The following is an 18,773-nucleotide window of genomic DNA, read 5'->3' as shown; positions in this document are numbered from 1 at the left end:
TACTCGTCAAACTTGTAGTGTTTACCTCCTACATCCTTCCGCATCCACGCCCAGACCATGTTCCAATTACTCAGTCCGACTGCACCGCACTGAAAGCCAACATTCTTCCCTTTGCTTTCTGCTAATCCCAGCCGCTCCATCACCGTCCAGCTCGCAGTGACCCCCATGGACCTTGTGGCGCATGACTTCCCTGATCACTGGTCATCTCTTTTGGATGACGTGAAAAGGATATTGGGAAGTGGAGATGTGAGAGAAGTCAAGGTCGTGCAAGGTGCGTCCCATGTCCAAACCCACTGATGCGCTCATCGATTTCGACCGCGGCTGTTACAGATCTTCTCAAGCTCTCTGGTGAGACGGACCTCGATGTCCTCAATCACAGCATGGAAGCTATGGTTGACCGGTTCTAAAACGAGCTTCTGCCCGTGGCTTCGCAGCTCACCGCACGCCTGGTGAGCACTTGTTCTCTAGTTACTACTATGATATGCTGACGGCATGTATATAGTGCGAATCTTACTTACGCCTAGCAAGAGAGAGTCTGGCATAGCAGAAAGAAGCGGCTCCAAACAGCATCGATGTAGAATCACTCGTGACGGACGGCGACGACGATAAAGTATACGGCGCTATGGGGATCGCCAAAAAACTGTGCGCATACTCTCACCATCATGTTCGTTCAACGCATCTCATAAAGCTGCAAGTTGTCTCGTGTGTTGATTCCTCACCCGAGATTCTGTCGCAGGTGCATGAGGCGATTATACCCATCGTCCGGTTCACTCTTGAGAATAAGTTGATCGGTGTGTCTGCTCTTTTTGTTGCTTGAAGGGCGACGCTGATCTTAACATCTGTAGATTCTTTTAATAATATGTATGACCTCGTAGACGCCCTTACCTTCCGTCTCCACGCAGTATCACCGAACGCGTAGCCGGTGTTCGAGTTGACTTATGATCTCTTCAAGAGCGATGCTGTTGGTTTCCTCGATGGTGAGGCCCACTACTTCCTGCGCTTATCTGGATTGCGTTGCTCATGGAGGTGGCAATTTGCAGAAATGCTCCCCTCGCTGGACAACTTCGTATCGTATGATACAGAAGTGCTGAAGGCACGGCCCGACACAGGTCGAAGGCGTTGGACATGTACCGCACGGCTATGATTGGGCCGCTCGCTATGATGGTAAATGACAATGAAAGGTTTTGAGCGCTCAGAGCTTGTTAACTCAGACGGCCCAACCAGTTCCTATCATCCTCAGTCACCAAAGACGTACCTTCTACATCATTCTTCAAGTCGACGAGCAGGCCGAATCCTACCCTTAGTACTTCAAGAGAATACAAGACTTCGTGGCCGAAAATAAAAAGGCAGTCGTTATAAGAAGCCGCTGCCGCGCTCGCAGTTCCAGGCGTCACTTACTATACTTCCACTTCGCTCAGTCTAGGCAGTGACTTGGAGAAGGCAAGGCGAGAGACAAAAAGAAGTCTTCAAAAAAGAGGAAGGCAGTCAATGCTCCAGACAGTTCCCTACTGGAGATAAAGCCCAAAGATGCTGACGAGGGTTAGTATTACTGCAATTTGGAAGCTTGGGCTCACCGCCAAATAGAGGACGTTCTATCAGTGGCAGAGATTGCTGGGATGTTAGCGGAGGTCAGCGCTTGATACGTGGTTATTTGTTCGCTTTAACATAAGAGTCCCACAGAGTGCGCAAAATTGGCAGGCGCGCTCAGGACATGAGGTATCACGCTCTACCAGAACCGAAAGCGTCAGCAAGCATTAGACATGTATATATGCGTTCAATCCAGGTGGCAACCAAATCAGAGCCCGCGCACTACAGCAACCGTACGGCATGTGCGTTCCTTTCGTCAATATTATCGCGATGCATGTCTCACTCACTTATCAGGTTACATGAACATGACCCCCCTAAGATGCCCGCTACATAAAAGCGCTGAACGGGCAGTCTGTGGAACGCGTCTTGAAGATTGCCACAGATGTCATCTGTTAGTTCACCCGACGCTTGTTAGTTGCTGTCTATTCGTCACCCTCCTCAACTCCTTAGCGCGAGTATGACAATGGTGGGAATCGCTGACATATACTTACTCGTTGGCGTTAGACGCGCGAACCTCGACTTCCCTCATTCGCGTTTACTTTGCAGCATCCTGCGTCCGTATGTACATTCACCTCCATCATTTTCATCTCTGAAAGCCAATCTTGCACAGGACCCCTGCCCGCACTCCCGGAGAGCCATCAACCGGTAATAATACTCTTATACTCGCATTGCAAGCTTTAGAGGCTGCCAACTATGCGCACGCTGCCTCGTTCGTGAACAAGGCAATGGAGCAGGATATTTCATGGGAGACAGCCAAAGCCAAACTCTCAACCTTTGCGGCACCTGCGAGTTAGCAGTTTCTTACTCTAAAATACACCAACTAAGCCTTGTATAGGTTCCTTATGGGTGACGTATCTGGCGCTAAGGATGACCTGTATAAATCCGTCAAATCTTTCCCTCCTTGACCCAAAGCTGGGTGAAGATCACGAGCGCCCACATGGAGCAAGGCGGGGTGTGAAGGCCTTTGAGTGCTTTGAGGAAGCAATCAAGCGCAACCCTCAGGACCCCGACATCTATTACCTTCGTGGACAAGTGAGCAATGCGTTTCCTGCATGGCCAACTGCCACTCATGAATTCGCAGTTCTCTTCATCACCAGTGAATCCAAGGAGGCCGCGGACAACTACGCCAAGTCCAGCGAGCTTGATGACGCATTTGTATTCTCACATATCCAACTTGCCGTCGCCCTGTACAAGATGGGTGAACTCGCGCGGAGCATGGTGACTGTCCGACGGACGATGACCAATTTCCCTCAACAGAACGAGCCTTAGAACAACTAGTGAGTAGCTGCATTCCATGATAGCTTTCATCTAATGACTCGGCAGTGAGGAGCTAAATATGACATTTTAATATGTTCACTGGTTCGCTGATGGGGTTGCTACCGGCGACGGCTCGAGACTGCCATTGGTCCGAATTCATTCTGTTTTTCAGGAGCCCGTCTCACATATCCTCCGATGCAGCTATCGGGTGCAGTACAAATCTCATCGCCAAGGAGTCCAGCATCATTATCGTCCGCGGGTAGCAACCGCCCGGCTCAACAATAGATGATTCAGTGATGAATACATCACCTGCCCACCTAAATTGCCGTTAACAGAATCTAGCCAGTGCCTTCTCCATGCGGCGACCAAGCATGGGGGTCTGCGATATCATGAGAGACAACAATGATGATCGACCTGGGGGATTCGTACTTGTCATTGACGGTGCTGGACTGGACCGCTTCCTGATGACGGTCGCGACTCACAAGTCTCTTCTTCTCCGTCTTGATACCCGATACGAGTGCGTCATCTGTTGCTGCGTTTCCTCACTGCAGAAGGTGCTCGTGGTAAAGGCGGTCAAGGATAGTCTTATCGCAAACGATGTTGGCATGATCCAGGCTGCGGACGTTGGCGTTGGCTTCGGCATTGGCGTTGAAGAGCGTCTGCAAGCTGTCAACTCGTCAGACTATGCTATTGCACAGGTGTGATTTGGTTCGGTCTTGGACGCGTGGCTCATGATAGAATAGTTCCGGTTCCTCAAGAATCGCTTCTCGTCCATGATTACTGGTCTTATGCTCATGACGGAATTATATTAGTTCGTTAATATCTGCGCTTGATGTCGGCGCTGATACTTTTCGACTACAGGGTTGTGAACTTTTTTAAATAAGAAAATTATCCATATTGGTGTTTTGTGGTGGCTCCAGCTCTATCATAGATGCAGTTAGTGAGCTATACAGTTGTCTAATCATGCGTAGCTGCTGACTTTTCCCAAAGTGTATATACATACCTGGACGATTTCTCCTATCCTCGGAATTGGTCTATTTCGTCAAATAGTCAGTAAAATTAGATTGCTAGAGATACAAGTTATAGGTTTCTAATGAGTTACGCAGATGCCGATGTTCTGACGGCCTTCCATGAACTGTATCGCGATGGTCGCGAATGGAACAAGATTGTTCTTTATCTACATGTCTGATGGAGTCGTACAGGTACGTTGTGTCTTTCCTTGGGACGTATCAACCCCGTGATGTCCATGCACGACCACCTCAGAATGTTTGACTCCACAAAGCGTTTGGAAAGACGGAGGTAAGGCAGTGTTTTTTTTGGCATTTCAATATATTTTGTCGATGCTTGCCAATTCTATCGCAGCAATAGCCAAGGGCACGAGCGAAGTTTATATGACATGTTGGTTTAAGGCATAGTCTAGCGCCCCCTCATTCGTCTATTGGGTGATGCAAATGGAACTTAGCCAGCCTCGTTATTCCAATGTTCAAGACCCATGCACGTGGTATGCCACATCTCAATGCGTTTACGTTGTTTCTATTGTTGACTGATGAATCCTCACGCAGTCATTGACGCTGCGGTCAACTATGTACCGATTTGGAGGTAGGCTTGATAAACCTGTTACTGAAATCCTCATAGGTGTTTATGCTCTAAGGTTTTTCTCTCTAGCATAACAAATCAGCTTGGCATTCCGATTTCAATTTCTTGATAAACCTATAGGACGGACTCAAGATACTCTTTGATTCAAAGCTGCGGTTCCTCAAGTCCAACAGAATCGAAGACTCCGAGTCACCATCGGATCAGATGGCATATTCTTGCCAGCTTATCGAGCAGCGTTACATGCCGAGATGCGCTGGAACTCTCTTTGCATGCCATAGGTTTATGAGTAAGCTTTTTCCTGCCCAAAGAGTACGATATTTCAGTCTTCTTAAATTATCGACGTTTAGCAACATATGGAACAAAGACGAAGTACGTACCTCACATGTGGGATAGTAGTCACCCTGAAAGTCCCAATATTCTGAAGAATCTGTCTGAATTCATCTACAATGTCCTTGAAACTTCCTTTTAGGCTAGCGTTCTTATTGTACTCATCTCATTCCATGGGGGCATGATGTATGACTATATTGCATCTTCGCAGCTCTAGACAAAAGCATCTCCATGTTTTTGTTTTTGGCTCTCCTTGCCCTGTTGCTGACTAGTCGCAGCATAGCCAATGTAACTATAGTTCCCCATGTACAATACATTGCAACGCTGATATTCTGCCTTCACTTAGCTTGGTAGTTATACACTGCTTTCCAAGAGGAGCTTGATGTACCCCACCAATCCACTGTTCCTGCCAGCTGGTGCGCAGTATTTATGTCCTTTAGACACTGACAATGCAAGCGATAAGCAATGCTAAAAGGAGTTTATGAATCTACAAGTCCCTGGTTACCTCTGGTTACTCGTTGGAATTTTTGTTGATTTCCTGGAATTAAATGATTCAAGGTACTGGCCATCGCCTAACTTCTAGGAACCTAGAATTTTTGGACTAGTATCAAGGAACTGCCTGGAACTGCTTACTACGACAGCTGTCATCAAATTGTCCTCCATCACCCTTTAGTTACGATCAGGGAATATCAACATTGATGAGGTGAATTTGAAATTTTGTATTTTGTCACCTAATCGTTCATCAGCTGCAGACCCTGACTGGTGTTTGCATCCCAACTTTCATGGCTAGCAGTAAAAGGCAAATCCAAGTCAGCCATCGTGTTGTTTCAAGGAAAAGAGTGGGTATGCAATGCCTTAACATGTTTGTTTTGCTCAAATATTTTCAGAGGCGCATGATAACCGAGGCAAATGAAGTGGCTAAACATGCTTCAATGTTGACAGGCCCAGCCAAGACACAACTTCTTGCTGCAACTTCAATACCCCTTCCTAAAAGGCGCTTTGGCCCTGCAAAACAGCGTACACCAAACATGTCACAGAGGACTGCTGCTCATATCTGCAAACATTGGTTGAAAAAGCGCTCCCACCTTCCGCATTCCAGGAGTCGAACTAGCTCAGCTTGCAAAAAGGTCAAAGCCAAGCAAAGCAGACAAAGCTCATGCCACAGAGGTCATGCAAGAGATGGAACATTGGGAGTCTGATGCCTTCTCTGCCAAGTTTGCTGATGCAGATGGCAATTTGCTAGCAGCGTACTTCTCCAATAGAGTCATTACCAATAATCCTCCAGGAGCACAGGATCTCCCAACATACATTGGTGGTCCACAGACTCCCTCACAACTTCACCGTTCCCTACGTGACCTGAAGAGAGCTCAAGAGGACTGCACTGTCAGATTAGCCTATGATGGTATTCCAGTAAGCGTTCTTTATGATATAGGAGTGCTTACTCATGAAATGCACAGGCTGATATTGTAGAGGACGCTCTGTATGCCTCTCAAGTCCTGCACCATTTCCTCCGCCCGCATAAAAGCAAAAGAGATGGGAGGCACGATTTTACAGATTTCCTTATGAGGTACGAGCGCAAAGGGGGAGTCCGAGAAGGAGTGAAAGTAGATGAGGATGAGGATGATGGAGACAGGGATGAGGATTGGGAGGATGCGCCCACAACTTTCAGCCATGCAGGGCTCGAGTATGAATTTGCAAATGAGTATGAGAATTCAGAATGCACAGGCGTCTCCCACCTTGTCCATTCTTGGCAGATGCAAGGTCATCAAGGAAAGGAGGTGAGTTTCTGCAACACATGCAGTACGTGACACTGACTGCCCACCAAGGTCGAAGAGAGTCCATTAAAACCATCAGCCGACATGCTTCGCAATGCACAAGTTGCTCTTGCTGTACAGTGGTATATGAAGCGAACATCCAAGTTGGCCCTAATGCTTGGGGAGATGTTCAGAGTGGCATACACAGATGATTTTGAGATCTATCAAAAGGCCTTTGAGGCAGGTGTCTGGGAGGTGGCAGATCCAGGCCCCTGGCTGGGGCGTGCAATTGTCTGGAAGCTGAATGTCTTACCTCATCGTGATGGGCTGGACGGTGGCCCTACTGCAATATTTTGCTTGGGCCACTTTTCAGGGGGTGAGGCCTACCTAACAGATCTCAAGCTCAAACTTTGGTATGTTTGAGATTTAGCTGATGCTTATAATCATTTAATCTTGCTACTAGGTATCGTCCAGGCGATGTGCTTATTTTTAGGGCTGGAGACCTCTATCATGCTGTTGGCCCTTGGAAGGCTGAAGGAGGTGTTACTTCACGGGGCATCACACCTGGCCGCATTGGAAATGTTTTTTTTTCACCAGCTCACTCTCTTCGTGCCCTGAAAAACAGGAAAGCTGGTTGGATGAGACATACTGCTGGAGGCGTCTTACCCAGCTCTGAGTCTTAGCCTCTTTATCTTAAGTACAGTAGTGGCCTAGGATTACAATTTTATTTTAACGCAGAGATCATGATCATAGACATAAGTGGGCTACTGGGCTAGGAATACAGTACTGACGTGATTTATATAAATGAGAACTAGATAATCAGTTTGACTACAATGTTACCAAATGAATTGAACTTATTGAAGCCCTATCTTCAGCTCCCTGTACAATTTGAGTGCAAGGAATGAGCAAACCGCAGATCTCCATAGTCAGGGGCTACTTGCTAATATACCAGGACCTTGAAGCCACAGCTAAGGGAGTTGCAATCGTATTATCCATAATTGCCCACATCTACCTACTACATCAATGGCAAGTGGCGCCAGAAGATTGGATAGATGACAAAGGCATCCATCCACTGCTCAGGGGACTATGTAAGGACATCAGCAATCCAAACGACATCAAAGTGTCCAAGCCAATGCTGTCTCCATGCTGACTCCACCAGGAGATACAGGGCTCAATCAGGAAAGGACGACATTTTGCACTCCTGAGAGCAGGCCATGGCCGCTGAGGTGCTATCAGTGTTGGGAAATCAGCTCAAAAAACAACATCATGGGCCAACATCACAACTTGCCTAAGCTCATAGAATGCCCTGATCTCCGCTGATAATGCAGGCTAGGTATGCAATGATCTATGAACTGATGATCAGCTCTCGCATCATGTCAGAAAGTCTCCATGGACTTCACAGACTCACAGTAGCGCCCCACTTTACAGATTGATCAGCTGATAAGACGTTCATGGCTGATTTCCAGAGCCTCCAGGAGTAGACGTTGATGGATAAGTAGATGCTAGCAGGTATGCGCTGAGAAGGGACTTGAAGATTATTTCCGCTGATGACTGTAGTTCGAGAAACAAATACAAAGGTAGTATGGATGACCTACTTTGAAGTCTAATATATCATTCTCTAAGCTGCTAAGCATGATGGTAGGATGAAACAAACAACAAATGATGAAAGATGAGCAACATAGGAAATTGAGAATGAGTGGAACTGTGGATGGAGTTTGGCTGAATCACACCTTTGAGGTATGGTTGCAGAAACAGATTTCTCTGCCTGCGATAAGGATGGGTATGCACAATCTGATGATGATACATGAATCCATCCCAAACTCAGGATCATATTCTGCTCAGCAACAATTAGCAGGCAACTTCAAAAACAGAAGGCACTCTCGCACACACCCTCTGCAAGATTCCTGAACATGACCCTCTAAAATTCATCAGATGCGCTGTATTCCAGTAACGATCTCTTAGCAAGCACCTGGCGTCCATAAACCTATGCAGCGCAAGAGCAGCATCAAACAGCATCAGACATGCCCAGCTGTCCATGATGCATCGGTCTATCGATAGGCTAAAGGCATGCTTCACGATCTGCTCAGCCGATTGCGCAGCGCCTTGAACAAAAGTCATCATAAGAATGGAGACGATACCAGGAGGCCACCTACCTCATCTTGAAGTACATCAATACTTTTTTTTGTTTTCAATACGTGGGAGACAGTAGATTGTCGGGCACATAGGCTGCACATTATGCACATCCCAGTTGGCTTGCAGGTAACGCCTTGATGTGATTTTAGGGTTAGGGCTTATCTATATATGGAAATCCGTCCCAGGACGGACCCTAACCCTAATATTGGTAGCGTTGGTGCAGACTTGCGTCCTCCTTCTTGATTTCGATATCCCATGCAGGAGGGCGCTCTGGGGTACCTGTGAACAATGATACCATCAGCAGCGGGAAAGCAATATAAAGTCGACGAGCCTATTCTTACCCTTCCCCTTCAACTGAGCCTCGCGAGCAGCCATGTTTCGACCGTCCGTTGGCTATGCGTCCGTTGGTGATGCGTCCATTGGCGATGTCATCGCGCGCTTCTTAATCTTCTGTTAATTCACTTGACGCAGGTAGATAATGAGCAGCGGCAGGTGGAAGCGGAGCGGGAGGTAGAGAATCAGCGCTAGGAACCGGAGAACTTAATGGACCGGGTGGGCGGAGGGGGATCAGAGACCGCGGGAGCTATATCCCATGCAGAAGGGCGCTCTGGGGGTACCTGTGAACAATGATACCATCAGCGGAGGGAAAGCAATATAAAGACGGATCACGCACCACCAGAGAATGGGGGTATTCCCACGGCACCATCATGACGAGATCGCGCGCTTTGTGAGGATAGGACATCGCTGAGGCGTTGTCAGCATCAGGGAGCAGCTCGACAGACGCACACGCTGAAAGCGGGATGTCACTATGTCACTATCAGCGTCAGGCAAGCTGTCCAAAGGACGAGACCACGCACTGTATCATTGAAATCGCGCTGTCCAAATTCCAGCGCACCTCATCCAACGCCTACCTACCACGCCCGCATTTGAATGGCATGTTGAATGGCGTGCTCGGAGAACCCATCTAGACAGTAGATTGTCGGGCGCATAGGCTGCTCATTATGCACATCCCAGTTGGCTTGCAGGCAACGCCTTGATGTGATTTTAGGGTTAGGGCTTATCTATATATGGAAATACGTCCCAGGACGGACCCTAACCCTAAGATCTGTTGTACTAGCGTAGACTTGCGTCCTCCATCTTGACTTCGATATCCCATGCAGAAGGGCGCTCTGGGGGTACCTGTGCTGAGTTAATGGCGGAGTAATGGATGAAGTGTTTGCCTGCAACCCCTGCTACAAACGAAAGCGAGGAAAATCCAGAAGAAGCGCAGGATGACGGCGAATGGGCATCCGAGGGCTTGTATTGACAGGCCGGCGGAGTACGTATTGACGATGTTGTTGGTGCTATTCCTGAATTAGTACATGCTACATGCTACAAGGAGGTATTCGCGCATTCTTACATAACAGAAAGCGCAAAGGACGAATTGGTCAAAGCGACCCCAAGGAGAGAGAACTTGCGTGATTGGGCGCCCGTTGAGCCGTCCGCAAATACGACGATATGCGCGGGATCTGTGATTGTCATGAGCGCTGCGCCAAGGCTCTTAATGAAGCAGATGCGGATGAACAGGCCGAAGAATGTAAGCAGGAATACGCGCATGGGCGGCGTATCAGCCGATAGCCGGCAATTATAATCTGCTGCTACAGGAACCTACTAGTGGATAAAGGTTACGAGATTTAGCGCCCGATGTGATATAGGAGGCATGGACGCGTACCATGCTATACCCGACAAAACATGAGATGAGGCGCACATGCCAATGATAATGTGAGCGGAAGGGCGCTGGGATTGATGTTGGCGAGCGTTTGACCTGCAGGGATGACTATTGTTGTAGAAAAGCCGAGCCAATACGTGATCAGTGAGATAATGTATATATAAACGAAAATCCACGCACTGAGTGAGCGCAATGAGGACTGAGTAGGTTGTGCCGCCGAAGTATCTCGCGTTGAAACAGGTGACAGTCACGATGCGGAGACCAATTATGCGGTTGGGGGCAGCGTTGCAATACCGCCAAGAGCGCCAAGGCAGAGAATATTTGCTATATCGTTGTTTGAGAGAATGAGCATGGCATATGGTGAGCGACATACCTAAAACTGAAAGTGAAAATGGACTGTGCAAGTACCCCAGTAGCGGTGGTGGTCGACGCCGTATTAACGGATTTATGCGAAGATAAAGGAAAGGGGACATGAAAAAACCAATATGTTGGATCATGATCGGACTGACCACGACATGAGAAGGCTACATCGGACTCAGGATAGGCATACGAGCGCAATACAGTATACGCACCTGTTCCGGTACACGCACTACTCCGCGGGCCTCGACGTCACTGGTAAAGAGACCCTAAAGAAATGGACCGTGTATGCCAAAACGACTTGCGATCACACAATCTGACACTATCTCGGGAGTGGTGGCAGAGAATAAGGCGATGTACGGTGCTGGTGTGTGCGTGGAGGCAGAAGAAATGTGAGTGAAGACGAGGCTTGAGTAGTTTGCACCGAAGGGAAGTGGACTCGGCTGGGCTTGATAATCAATTACTTCATAGAGTCAGGCAATTCAGCTCAAACATGCACAAATAATAAAGGCGAAGTGATTTACATGAAATCATCGTATGTCCCTATAATTCCGAAGATCCTGGGCTACAAGATCGAGTTCAAAAATACATCCCTCCACACCTATCCTATGCCTGTCGATTTTGGCCTGTCCACGCGTAAATCGCTTATTTCGATCTGGAACTTGCCAAAGAAATGAAATCATTCTTCGACCATGAGCGACTGCGGTACTTGGCCTTACCAATGATCCAAGGTGGCTGTCTGGTGTTAACACCATTGAGTGGGTAACCTGGCAATCTTAAGAGTTGAGGCGCTTACACGAAGATTGCGACAGTCCAAGGCAAGTGGAAGGTTGCAAAATGAAGCGTTTTGTTAAGCAATGAGGCGTAGAACCTGAACTGCGTGGAAGTAGATAAACGCGCCTCGACCAGTTCAACGCCGTTTTAATTTTCAAAATCAGGAGAGATGTCCAAATTGTCTTCTGCGGAAGTCCTCTCTGTGCCCATTACCAGGCAGAAAAGATGACCCTGCCGCTCTCACTGATCCCAACGCGGGATTTGCACCTAGACTACGACAATTGTGTTGCAACCGGCCGGTATGTATCAGATATCTTTCAGTAGAGTGCGCCTCACCAGCTACCATAATAATAGAGGCGGAGAATAGTGGGTCTTCTGATGACTCTCTCAAGAGGAACTCGACGTCTTACGCATGGAGGCTAATATCCGGAGCCTTCTCCAAGCTGTAATGCCGCGAGTGAACGCGTCTTGCTGTTGGTTCTTAACTCAATGTGACTGCAGTGCCCGCAAAACTGAACCAGAATCACACATCCATCCCTGCGCATTACTTGCCAAAAATCCGTACCCACCCGCATCAACGCTAGCTCAAGCAATCATGCATTCTTCCGCGCTCCTCACAGACCTCGTCGTAGTACGAGAATATTTTCATGAAACCGTCCCGCAACCGCAACGTCCAGAAGTCACCGCAGGATACTGGAAGTTTACGAAGCAGAATTGTTATGTCGGCTCTACTGAGTCTACTCACAGGCTCAGGAATCAGAGAGGGTCTGATAAAAGAGCCAGATCCTGATGCTATGAACAGAGGTGATGGTCGATCATCAGCAGCTGATTATGCCGTGAGCCAAATGATCACCTGTCGAAGCCCTGACTAACGTGCAATTATTCGCAGGGATCTGAGAAAAGCCTAGCACAAGCGCTCTACAGTTGAATTAAGCAGAAAAGCACATCAGCCATGGAGATTGCAAGTATTCGCGGTTCGCTATTGGTTCAGTGGCGAGCTATTGGTAAGTCAAACTCTAGGCATCATCCACCCATCTTTCTGATCTGCTGACAGCAAATGAACAACGGGGTGACGACGGCATCGATGACGCCGAGGAGGCCGAAGGGTGGCAATGAAACCCACGTCGAAAACTATGAAGATCAACATGCGCAATGGCAGCGCTGAATGCGCGCCATTTAACCATCTTTGCACCAACTTGTTAACGTGTCCTTCAAAGCCCAACCTCCCCGATCCAGAGTGCATTCTTTCTGCAGCTCTTGCGCCCGGCCCTCAAACATTCAGCGTCCTGAAGTCTACATGTCGAATATGGGAGGAACATCTACGCGCGCACATACATATCCTATGCGATTAGAAACAGACCGCAGAGCCGATCAAACTAGGCGGTGGCTTCTGGATGGCGGCCTGGCAGTATTAGAAAATTTGCCTTCACTGCCATCTCAGGAGGAAGGCGCGGCCGAGGAAGAAGAGTGGGAGAGGGAAGCGACATCTACGTTGGAAACGCAAGGGTGGAGGACGGGTACGGCCTATATGCATGTGTGTATTTTCCGCGTGCTGACCGTCAGTTAGTCCCACCGCAGACCATGCATTCCGTGTCTCTCAGCTGGCCATCATCCTCGATCGGACAAGTTCATTGCTAGAAACCTTTGCAGCTGGACTCAGGGATGGACGCTTCGATCCTGAATCGTCAGAGTAAGCTGAACAACATGCATCTGTCATTCTCTAACAAAGCAACAGATACCCTATGATGACGCGTTTTTTTCGCTCACCTGTGCCTTTATTTACGGATGATCGACATTCCAGTTCTGCCGCTCGCGACTCAAGTCATTCTCGAGGCTTACCTACAAGTTTTGGAAGTGAGAGTTTCTCCTTGGTCGTTTTGTTCCGCACTAATCTGCCTCTCAGGCCACAGGCCAACTAGCCATGTACGTCGGCGCACTAGGAGATGACGCAGTGGAGCGATATGAGATGTTCTTGACTTCGCTCGAACTGACTGCGGACATCAACGAACGTCGATTAGCATTGACTCGTGCACGAGAACATCATGATGGTGTAAACGTTCACAGGGTGGCAGCCGTCACTGCTGAGTGAACTATCGATAGAGCGTTCGAGGTTGGTGGGACTCGCATCTCGCGAAACTCGTACGCCGAACGCTACTCGCAGCTTCTACCCCAAATGAAGAGACTGCTCCCTTCTGTCATTGCATTACGGGCCACTCACAGCGAGCGCTTGAGCAGCCGTGGAAAACGACGAGCAAACAATTATACTCCAACAATAGGCGTCTGCCCGTATGTTAAGGACGCAAAACAATGTGATTGCAACATTGTTTTCATTATCTACGTACTCGATCTCACTATATCGACTACACACACAGAAGTTTCATCCATATCTCACCAGGCCTGGCGATAAGCAGTTTCTACTGGCTATGGATCGTGATCCATCACAAATTCATTCATTCATTCTGTAATGTGGCGTTCGCGTTCGGACTGGACGTGATTGGTTGCCGGATCCTGCGGAACGCTGGGTTCTCTTTATTCCAATATAAGCCTCAGAATGCACGACCCACAGTCCCCGACGCGGATCGTTCGGCAATCTTGACAGAATGACAATGTGCTGTGGCGCTGAGCTTAAACTCGCTTTCCATCTCCAGTTCATGACGGCCTCCTCCGCCCTCCACAGCCTGCTGCGCACACTCTGCCAGTTCGTTGCTGTCAAGTTTCGCAGCACTGGATAAGCTTAGTCGAGGAAAAAACAAACAGCATGGGGACTACATACGAAGAGCGTTGACAAGGTTGGCCTGTCGCCGCATCTTGACCTCCTTGTATAGTAACCAGAGAACTCTGAACTCTGTTCTCAATCAAGCGATGATTAGAGGTCTGCACGAGAGTCGCTGAAGCTACGTTGATCTCTGAGAACTGATGCTCGCGTGCAGACTGAATGTAATTGATTCCCGCATCCTGTGGAACGCCCGAGTCGCTGAAAAAGGTGTATTGTAAGGAGCTTAAACTTGAACGGGGTCGTCACTTACCATGGAGACAGCTGGCGCCCAGCGTAAGTAGATGGCAGAGATGAGATATTGCTGTCAGTATCGACATCTGATCGGCCATCAGCGTTCGACACCATGGCGCTCTCCGATCGCCCGAGACTCTCGGCGGCACTGGAATAAGATTCCAATTTAAGCGTCGCCTCACTCTCCGCCTCCCGTGCATGATAGTTCCTCTGCACGCCAAATTTTGGCGCCTGATACAGGCACTTCGTCGTGCTCGACATAATCATTCGGAGTACTGTATAATGTCAGTGAGGCAAACACGACGTAGGAGACGCGTACGAGGAGTATTGAGTAGGTAGATCTGCGTCTACAATGTGACCGCTGGGTCCGCCTTTCAGGTCAATTGCTAGGGAGGAAGTCTGACCCATCGTCCACGTGGTTCCTGAGATCATCGGATGCTAGATTCGACTTCTGCGCGTTCTCGACAGCTCTGCACGGCGCTGGCGCTGGCGTTCCAATGGTCTCTGCAGGTGTTAAGGATACTCAAACCAGCACAGAGGAGTCTACTTCTTCACGATCCCTATTGAGTTAATAATTAGTAATTCGCTCTTTGCTAAAGGGTAATTTTTGGGCTGACTGTCTTTGAATGCGCCCTTCGCTGCTTTCAGTCGAATCATGACCAGACATCTGGATGGAACTCTTTGAAACTATGTCGACGTCAGAAGACCGGCGTTCGTATTCAGATTCTGTATGATTGGTTCCCGAGTCCTGTGGAACGCCCCGTTCGCTGAAAGAGGTTCGTTGGAGGGTAAAGAATTCAAAAGGTGTCGCGTGCGAAGGAGACGCTTTAGACCCAGGATTGATATAGGACAGGGACAACGCGGCGCCATCGGCGCCCTCATTCATCTGCCTATCATCGTTCAACATCGTGGACTTCGGCGTGTGTCCTTCGACGATCCTGACAGAATGGGAATAGGATGTGAGGTTCGACTTAACCTCGCTTTCCGTCCCTTTTTCATGATGGTCCTCTCTGGCCTCCACAGTTTGGAGCTTACGATCTATGGATATATATTCCTCCCCACCCTCAAGCTTCGGAGGGCTAGACAATCATAAGTCGAGCGTAAACGCAACGCGGGAAAGACGTACGAGGAAACTTCACTAGGCTTGTCCCTGACTACGTCTTGACCATAGGGTTCCTTGCGTCTCTCACCAGTCAGAGGGAGGCTCTCGGCTATCGTGAATGTATGATGAGTTTCGAAGATCGCGTGATACTGGACTTGGCTTCTGTCCATCCTCGACCGCGTAGACTCCCGTCGCGGAGCTAAGCTCGGGGTACATGTGACAGTCGACAACGGTACGCATTCTTCAGCTACCAGGGTCCCACGACAGGGAGCGGCCGATGTTAACTCCCCGTGCTTGTAGTTTGGGATGCTGCAGTAACTGCGACCCGATTTTCTTGAATGAGCTCCCGTTCGAGGGCGCTCTCCTGCACTGCGACGCGACTGCGTCCCTGTCCGCTGTCTCGGGTTATTTGAGGCACAGAAGTGACGTGTGGCACAGCGTGAGGCAGAAATTTGACTTCGATCCCAGCGTTCAACGGTTTGACGGTGATAGGGGCGGGAAGCTCACTGGCGACTACATCGCATTCAGCGCCATCACAAGTATGTGCTTCGATGCCAAAGGTTGTTCGGGAGACAAACTGCCAATGCTCAGAGTCGCATATATGCTCCGAGTCACAGCCACACATGTGGCCGGAAGCGGTCGTGTTTCCGTCCTAGGAGGACGTCTCCGCGAGACTCTTGGGCACGCCATGGTGTGAATACTGAGTCAACGTAGATTAACGTCTGCATGATCAGCAACGAGAGAGCTCTGAGCTGGGGGTGAATCGGTGGATGGAAATGTAGGTTGTAGAACGCGACTTGGGCTATCCTTTGACTGATATTGCTGGTGCTGCGCACCACGTTGCCATACATGCGCCTGGGCAACAGGATGCGCCTGCTGATCATACTGATCGACATGCCCGAAATCGCCTGAACTGGCAGAGATGTCGATCGTGTCTGCAGCGGGGTGTACGGGATAGCTGAGGCATTGACGAATCACTCGACATTTTGTGTGAGGAAAATGAGTAATGCGCGGGGGTAAACTGAGAGTTGTCCTTCGGTGAGGAATTGGAAAATTTAGTGAATCGAGAATCAGCGACATTGCTTGCCAAAGAGTGGCTCGTTGCCGAAGTCGGGTTTATGTGGTGATTTACAGACGTGGAAGTAGTGATACCGGCGTTTGGATATCTTCGAAGCGGTAAGACATCCTGAACAATACCAGCATGTACCGATTGGGCCGGAGATTCAGGCGGTAGACTGCTATATTTGCTCTAGCGATCGACATTCGCCATCTCGCGGAACCCTGAGACTTCGGATCGACCGACAGTTTGAAGGAACGCAATCGCAAGCTCTGAGGCGCAACTATACTTGAAGGCGATATTCTGCGGCGAGAGCACTGATGACTGTTGAGAATCCAATTAGTCTGAATCTCCGAGGTCAAACATCGAAACGCATCCATTCTATAACGAGATTGTTAACGAGGAAGCCTGAATGACAGATACCTGTGAAAAAACCGTACCACCTGGCGTATTTGCTCTAGCCATCGACATTCGCCATCTCGCGGAACCCTGAGACTTCGGATCGACCGAACGAACCGACTGGGGTGCCTCGCTCACTTGCGGAGTATTCGATAGCGCTAACTACGCTGTGAAGGTTCCTCATTAAGAAGCGTCTCTCAGTTGTTACTGTCAACTTACGTAGGGAGTTTGTAAGATTCTTGACTGGCTCAATCGAGACGGATTTGAGCTTTCGATGATGCTACCACGCTTGGGCGGGACGCCGGCGCATACTCAGGCCTGTGAGTGGCGGGCGTAGTGGTAGTAACACCAGCGCTTTGTGCACTGTCGCACCGAAAGGCACCCAGTTCCGCCCTGGCATTCAAACTTGAAGTTCTTGCCTGGGGAGGGAGCGATCGTGACCGCTCCGTTAACTCAAGAGGAGATTTCTGGGGAACGAGAGTATCATGGGCTTTCCGTGCGTCGACGTCTAAAGATTCATTTGACGAAGGGCCATATCTAGAGTTGCTGCGAGCAAGTGGCCGGGTCCTGGTATGTGATGCGACGATGGGGAGGGGGGGGGGGGGTCGGGATCGAGATCGAGATCGAGAGTTTCAGAACGCTGGTTGTTATCAACCCTGTTGTAAATACCTGCGAGATTATAGGCGTTTTCAAGAATATCCTGATGGTACACGAGAGCCGGCGTAATATCGTAGTTGATGTTATATTTTGTAACCACGGTGTCCTGGCGCATAAATCTTGTCTCAGAAGAATGCGGGATCTCCCAACTCAGCCGTCCGGCGCATACGAGTACATCATACCGGGTCGCCTAGATCACACGCTCAGCAGAATTACGACCTCAAAGGTTGTGGTTACCTACCGTTATATCCAGACTTCCGTAGTTAATGATAGCACCGCTAGTGAGCTGAGGACAAGCCTTGCCCAGGACCGATTCAGGCGACGCCAATGAGCAAATCGATGCCTGATAGAGTTGACTTACAAAATGTTCCCTGCATTCATAAGTCGCAAATGATAGTGTATTTACATGAGAGGACTTATTTCAATAGATAAGCTCGGGCAATGAAAGGAGGACCATGACCATCCGAGGCAAATGGAACAGCGTGAGGCGTAATAACGTTGTCTCGTACTTCAACCTGTGCCATTGTTTGATCTTGTCCGCCAGATAGGAAGTAGAGGAACACTCACCCAAACCAGAGGCAGTAATGAAGCTTCCTTGTCGCCATCTGATCTGGCATCGATTGTTTGGGATACCAGCTGGCTTTTCAACTTCGGTCTGTGCTGCGAGCCAGGTCTGCCAAGGAACTCAGAAGAACGGTCAACATCAGACGTAATTAGAGGCGATCCATTCCCCTTCCGATATGCGGGAAAGGTCTAGAAACATCACGATTTGAATGCAACATTTCGAATGGGTGTGATGAAGCGATCGTAGGTACAGAACCTTTGAACTGCGAGTTGATATAGTTCGTTTCGAACATTTTAAAGTGCAAAGTGACTTGAGCTCCGTCACGGTGCAAGATAAAACACCAAATCAGACCGTTCGAAATGTTGTATGTTCATTGCAGTGCATTACGCATGACTAGCTGATTAGACACATTTTACCGCAAGAGGTAGAAGATGGACTGCTAGATCGGTAGAACGACGCTCGGAACTGATATGGTGCGGAAGTTAAGAACCAG

The 18,773-nt window shown here is 48.9% G+C and overlaps 6 protein-coding genes across 6 annotated transcripts; 4 read left to right on the top strand and 2 right to left on the bottom strand.

Moving 5' to 3' along the window:
* Nucleotides 1–165: 165 nt before the first annotated feature.
* DFJ58DRAFT_733622 (uncharacterized protein) lies at nt 166–2,856 on the top strand (the record flags this gene model as incomplete). The annotated part of the gene is made up of 9 exons (XM_041386317.1): nt 166–271; nt 331–392; nt 737–791; nt 846–901; nt 953–1,071; nt 1,110–1,164; nt 2,003–2,145; nt 2,198–2,376; nt 2,423–2,856. The coding sequence occupies 9 exons, from the start codon at nt 166–168 to the stop codon at nt 2,854–2,856; spliced, it is 1,209 nt and encodes a 402-aa protein (XP_041238304.1).
* A 359-nt stretch (nt 2,857–3,215) lies between these two features.
* On the top strand, nt 3,216–3,548 carry DFJ58DRAFT_668153 (uncharacterized protein; the record flags this gene model as incomplete). The annotated part of the gene is made up of 1 exon (XM_041382675.1): nt 3,216–3,548. The coding sequence occupies one exon, from the start codon at nt 3,216–3,218 to the stop codon at nt 3,546–3,548; it is 333 nt and encodes a 110-aa protein (XP_041238303.1).
* A 2,781-nt stretch (nt 3,549–6,329) lies between these two features.
* Nucleotides 6,330–7,204, top strand: DFJ58DRAFT_668149 (uncharacterized protein; the record flags this gene model as incomplete). Its single annotated transcript, XM_041382674.1, has 3 exons — nt 6,330–6,545; nt 6,603–6,934; nt 6,985–7,204. The coding sequence occupies 3 exons, from the start codon at nt 6,330–6,332 to the stop codon at nt 7,202–7,204; spliced, it is 768 nt and encodes a 255-aa protein (XP_041238302.1).
* A 2,639-nt stretch (nt 7,205–9,843) lies between these two features.
* Nucleotides 9,844–10,295, bottom strand: DFJ58DRAFT_668137 (uncharacterized protein; the record flags this gene model as incomplete). Its single annotated transcript, XM_041382672.1, has 2 exons — nt 9,844–9,997; nt 10,075–10,295. Coding segments are annotated over 2 exons (375 nt in total), but the record flags the coding sequence as incomplete, so codon positions are not given.
* A 2,150-nt stretch (nt 10,296–12,445) lies between these two features.
* Nucleotides 12,446–13,601, top strand: DFJ58DRAFT_860790 (uncharacterized protein; the record flags this gene model as incomplete). The annotated part of the gene is made up of 6 exons (XM_041394018.1): nt 12,446–12,497; nt 12,548–12,599; nt 12,748–13,010; nt 13,072–13,183; nt 13,295–13,347; nt 13,404–13,601. The coding sequence occupies 6 exons, from the start codon at nt 12,446–12,448 to the stop codon at nt 13,580–13,582; spliced, it is 711 nt and encodes a 236-aa protein (XP_041238300.1). The 3' UTR covers nt 13,583–13,601.
* A 438-nt stretch (nt 13,602–14,039) lies between these two features.
* DFJ58DRAFT_845920 (uncharacterized protein) lies at nt 14,040–18,332 on the bottom strand (the record flags this gene model as incomplete). The annotated part of the gene is made up of 16 exons (XM_041393222.1): nt 14,040–14,217; nt 14,267–14,467; nt 14,520–14,648; nt 14,683–14,775; nt 15,118–15,579; nt 15,627–15,801; nt 15,888–16,179; nt 16,226–16,302; nt 16,439–16,560; nt 16,735–16,942; nt 17,197–17,225; nt 17,431–17,566; nt 17,728–17,905; nt 17,957–18,013; nt 18,077–18,086; nt 18,283–18,332. 16 exons carry the CDS (start codon nt 18,330–18,332, stop codon nt 14,040–14,042), a joined length of 2,397 nt encoding a protein of 798 aa, XP_041238299.1.
* Between the last annotated feature and the right edge of the window lie 441 nt (nt 18,333–18,773).

This window comes from Suillus subalutaceus (genome assembly GCF_016647625.1).
Source record: "Suillus subalutaceus strain FC151 chromosome Unknown DFJ58scaffold_153, whole genome shotgun sequence".
NCBI classification, from domain to species: Eukaryota; Fungi; Basidiomycota; class Agaricomycetes; order Boletales; family Suillaceae; genus Suillus; species Suillus subalutaceus.
This window is presented reverse-complemented; position numbering and strand designations above follow the sequence as displayed.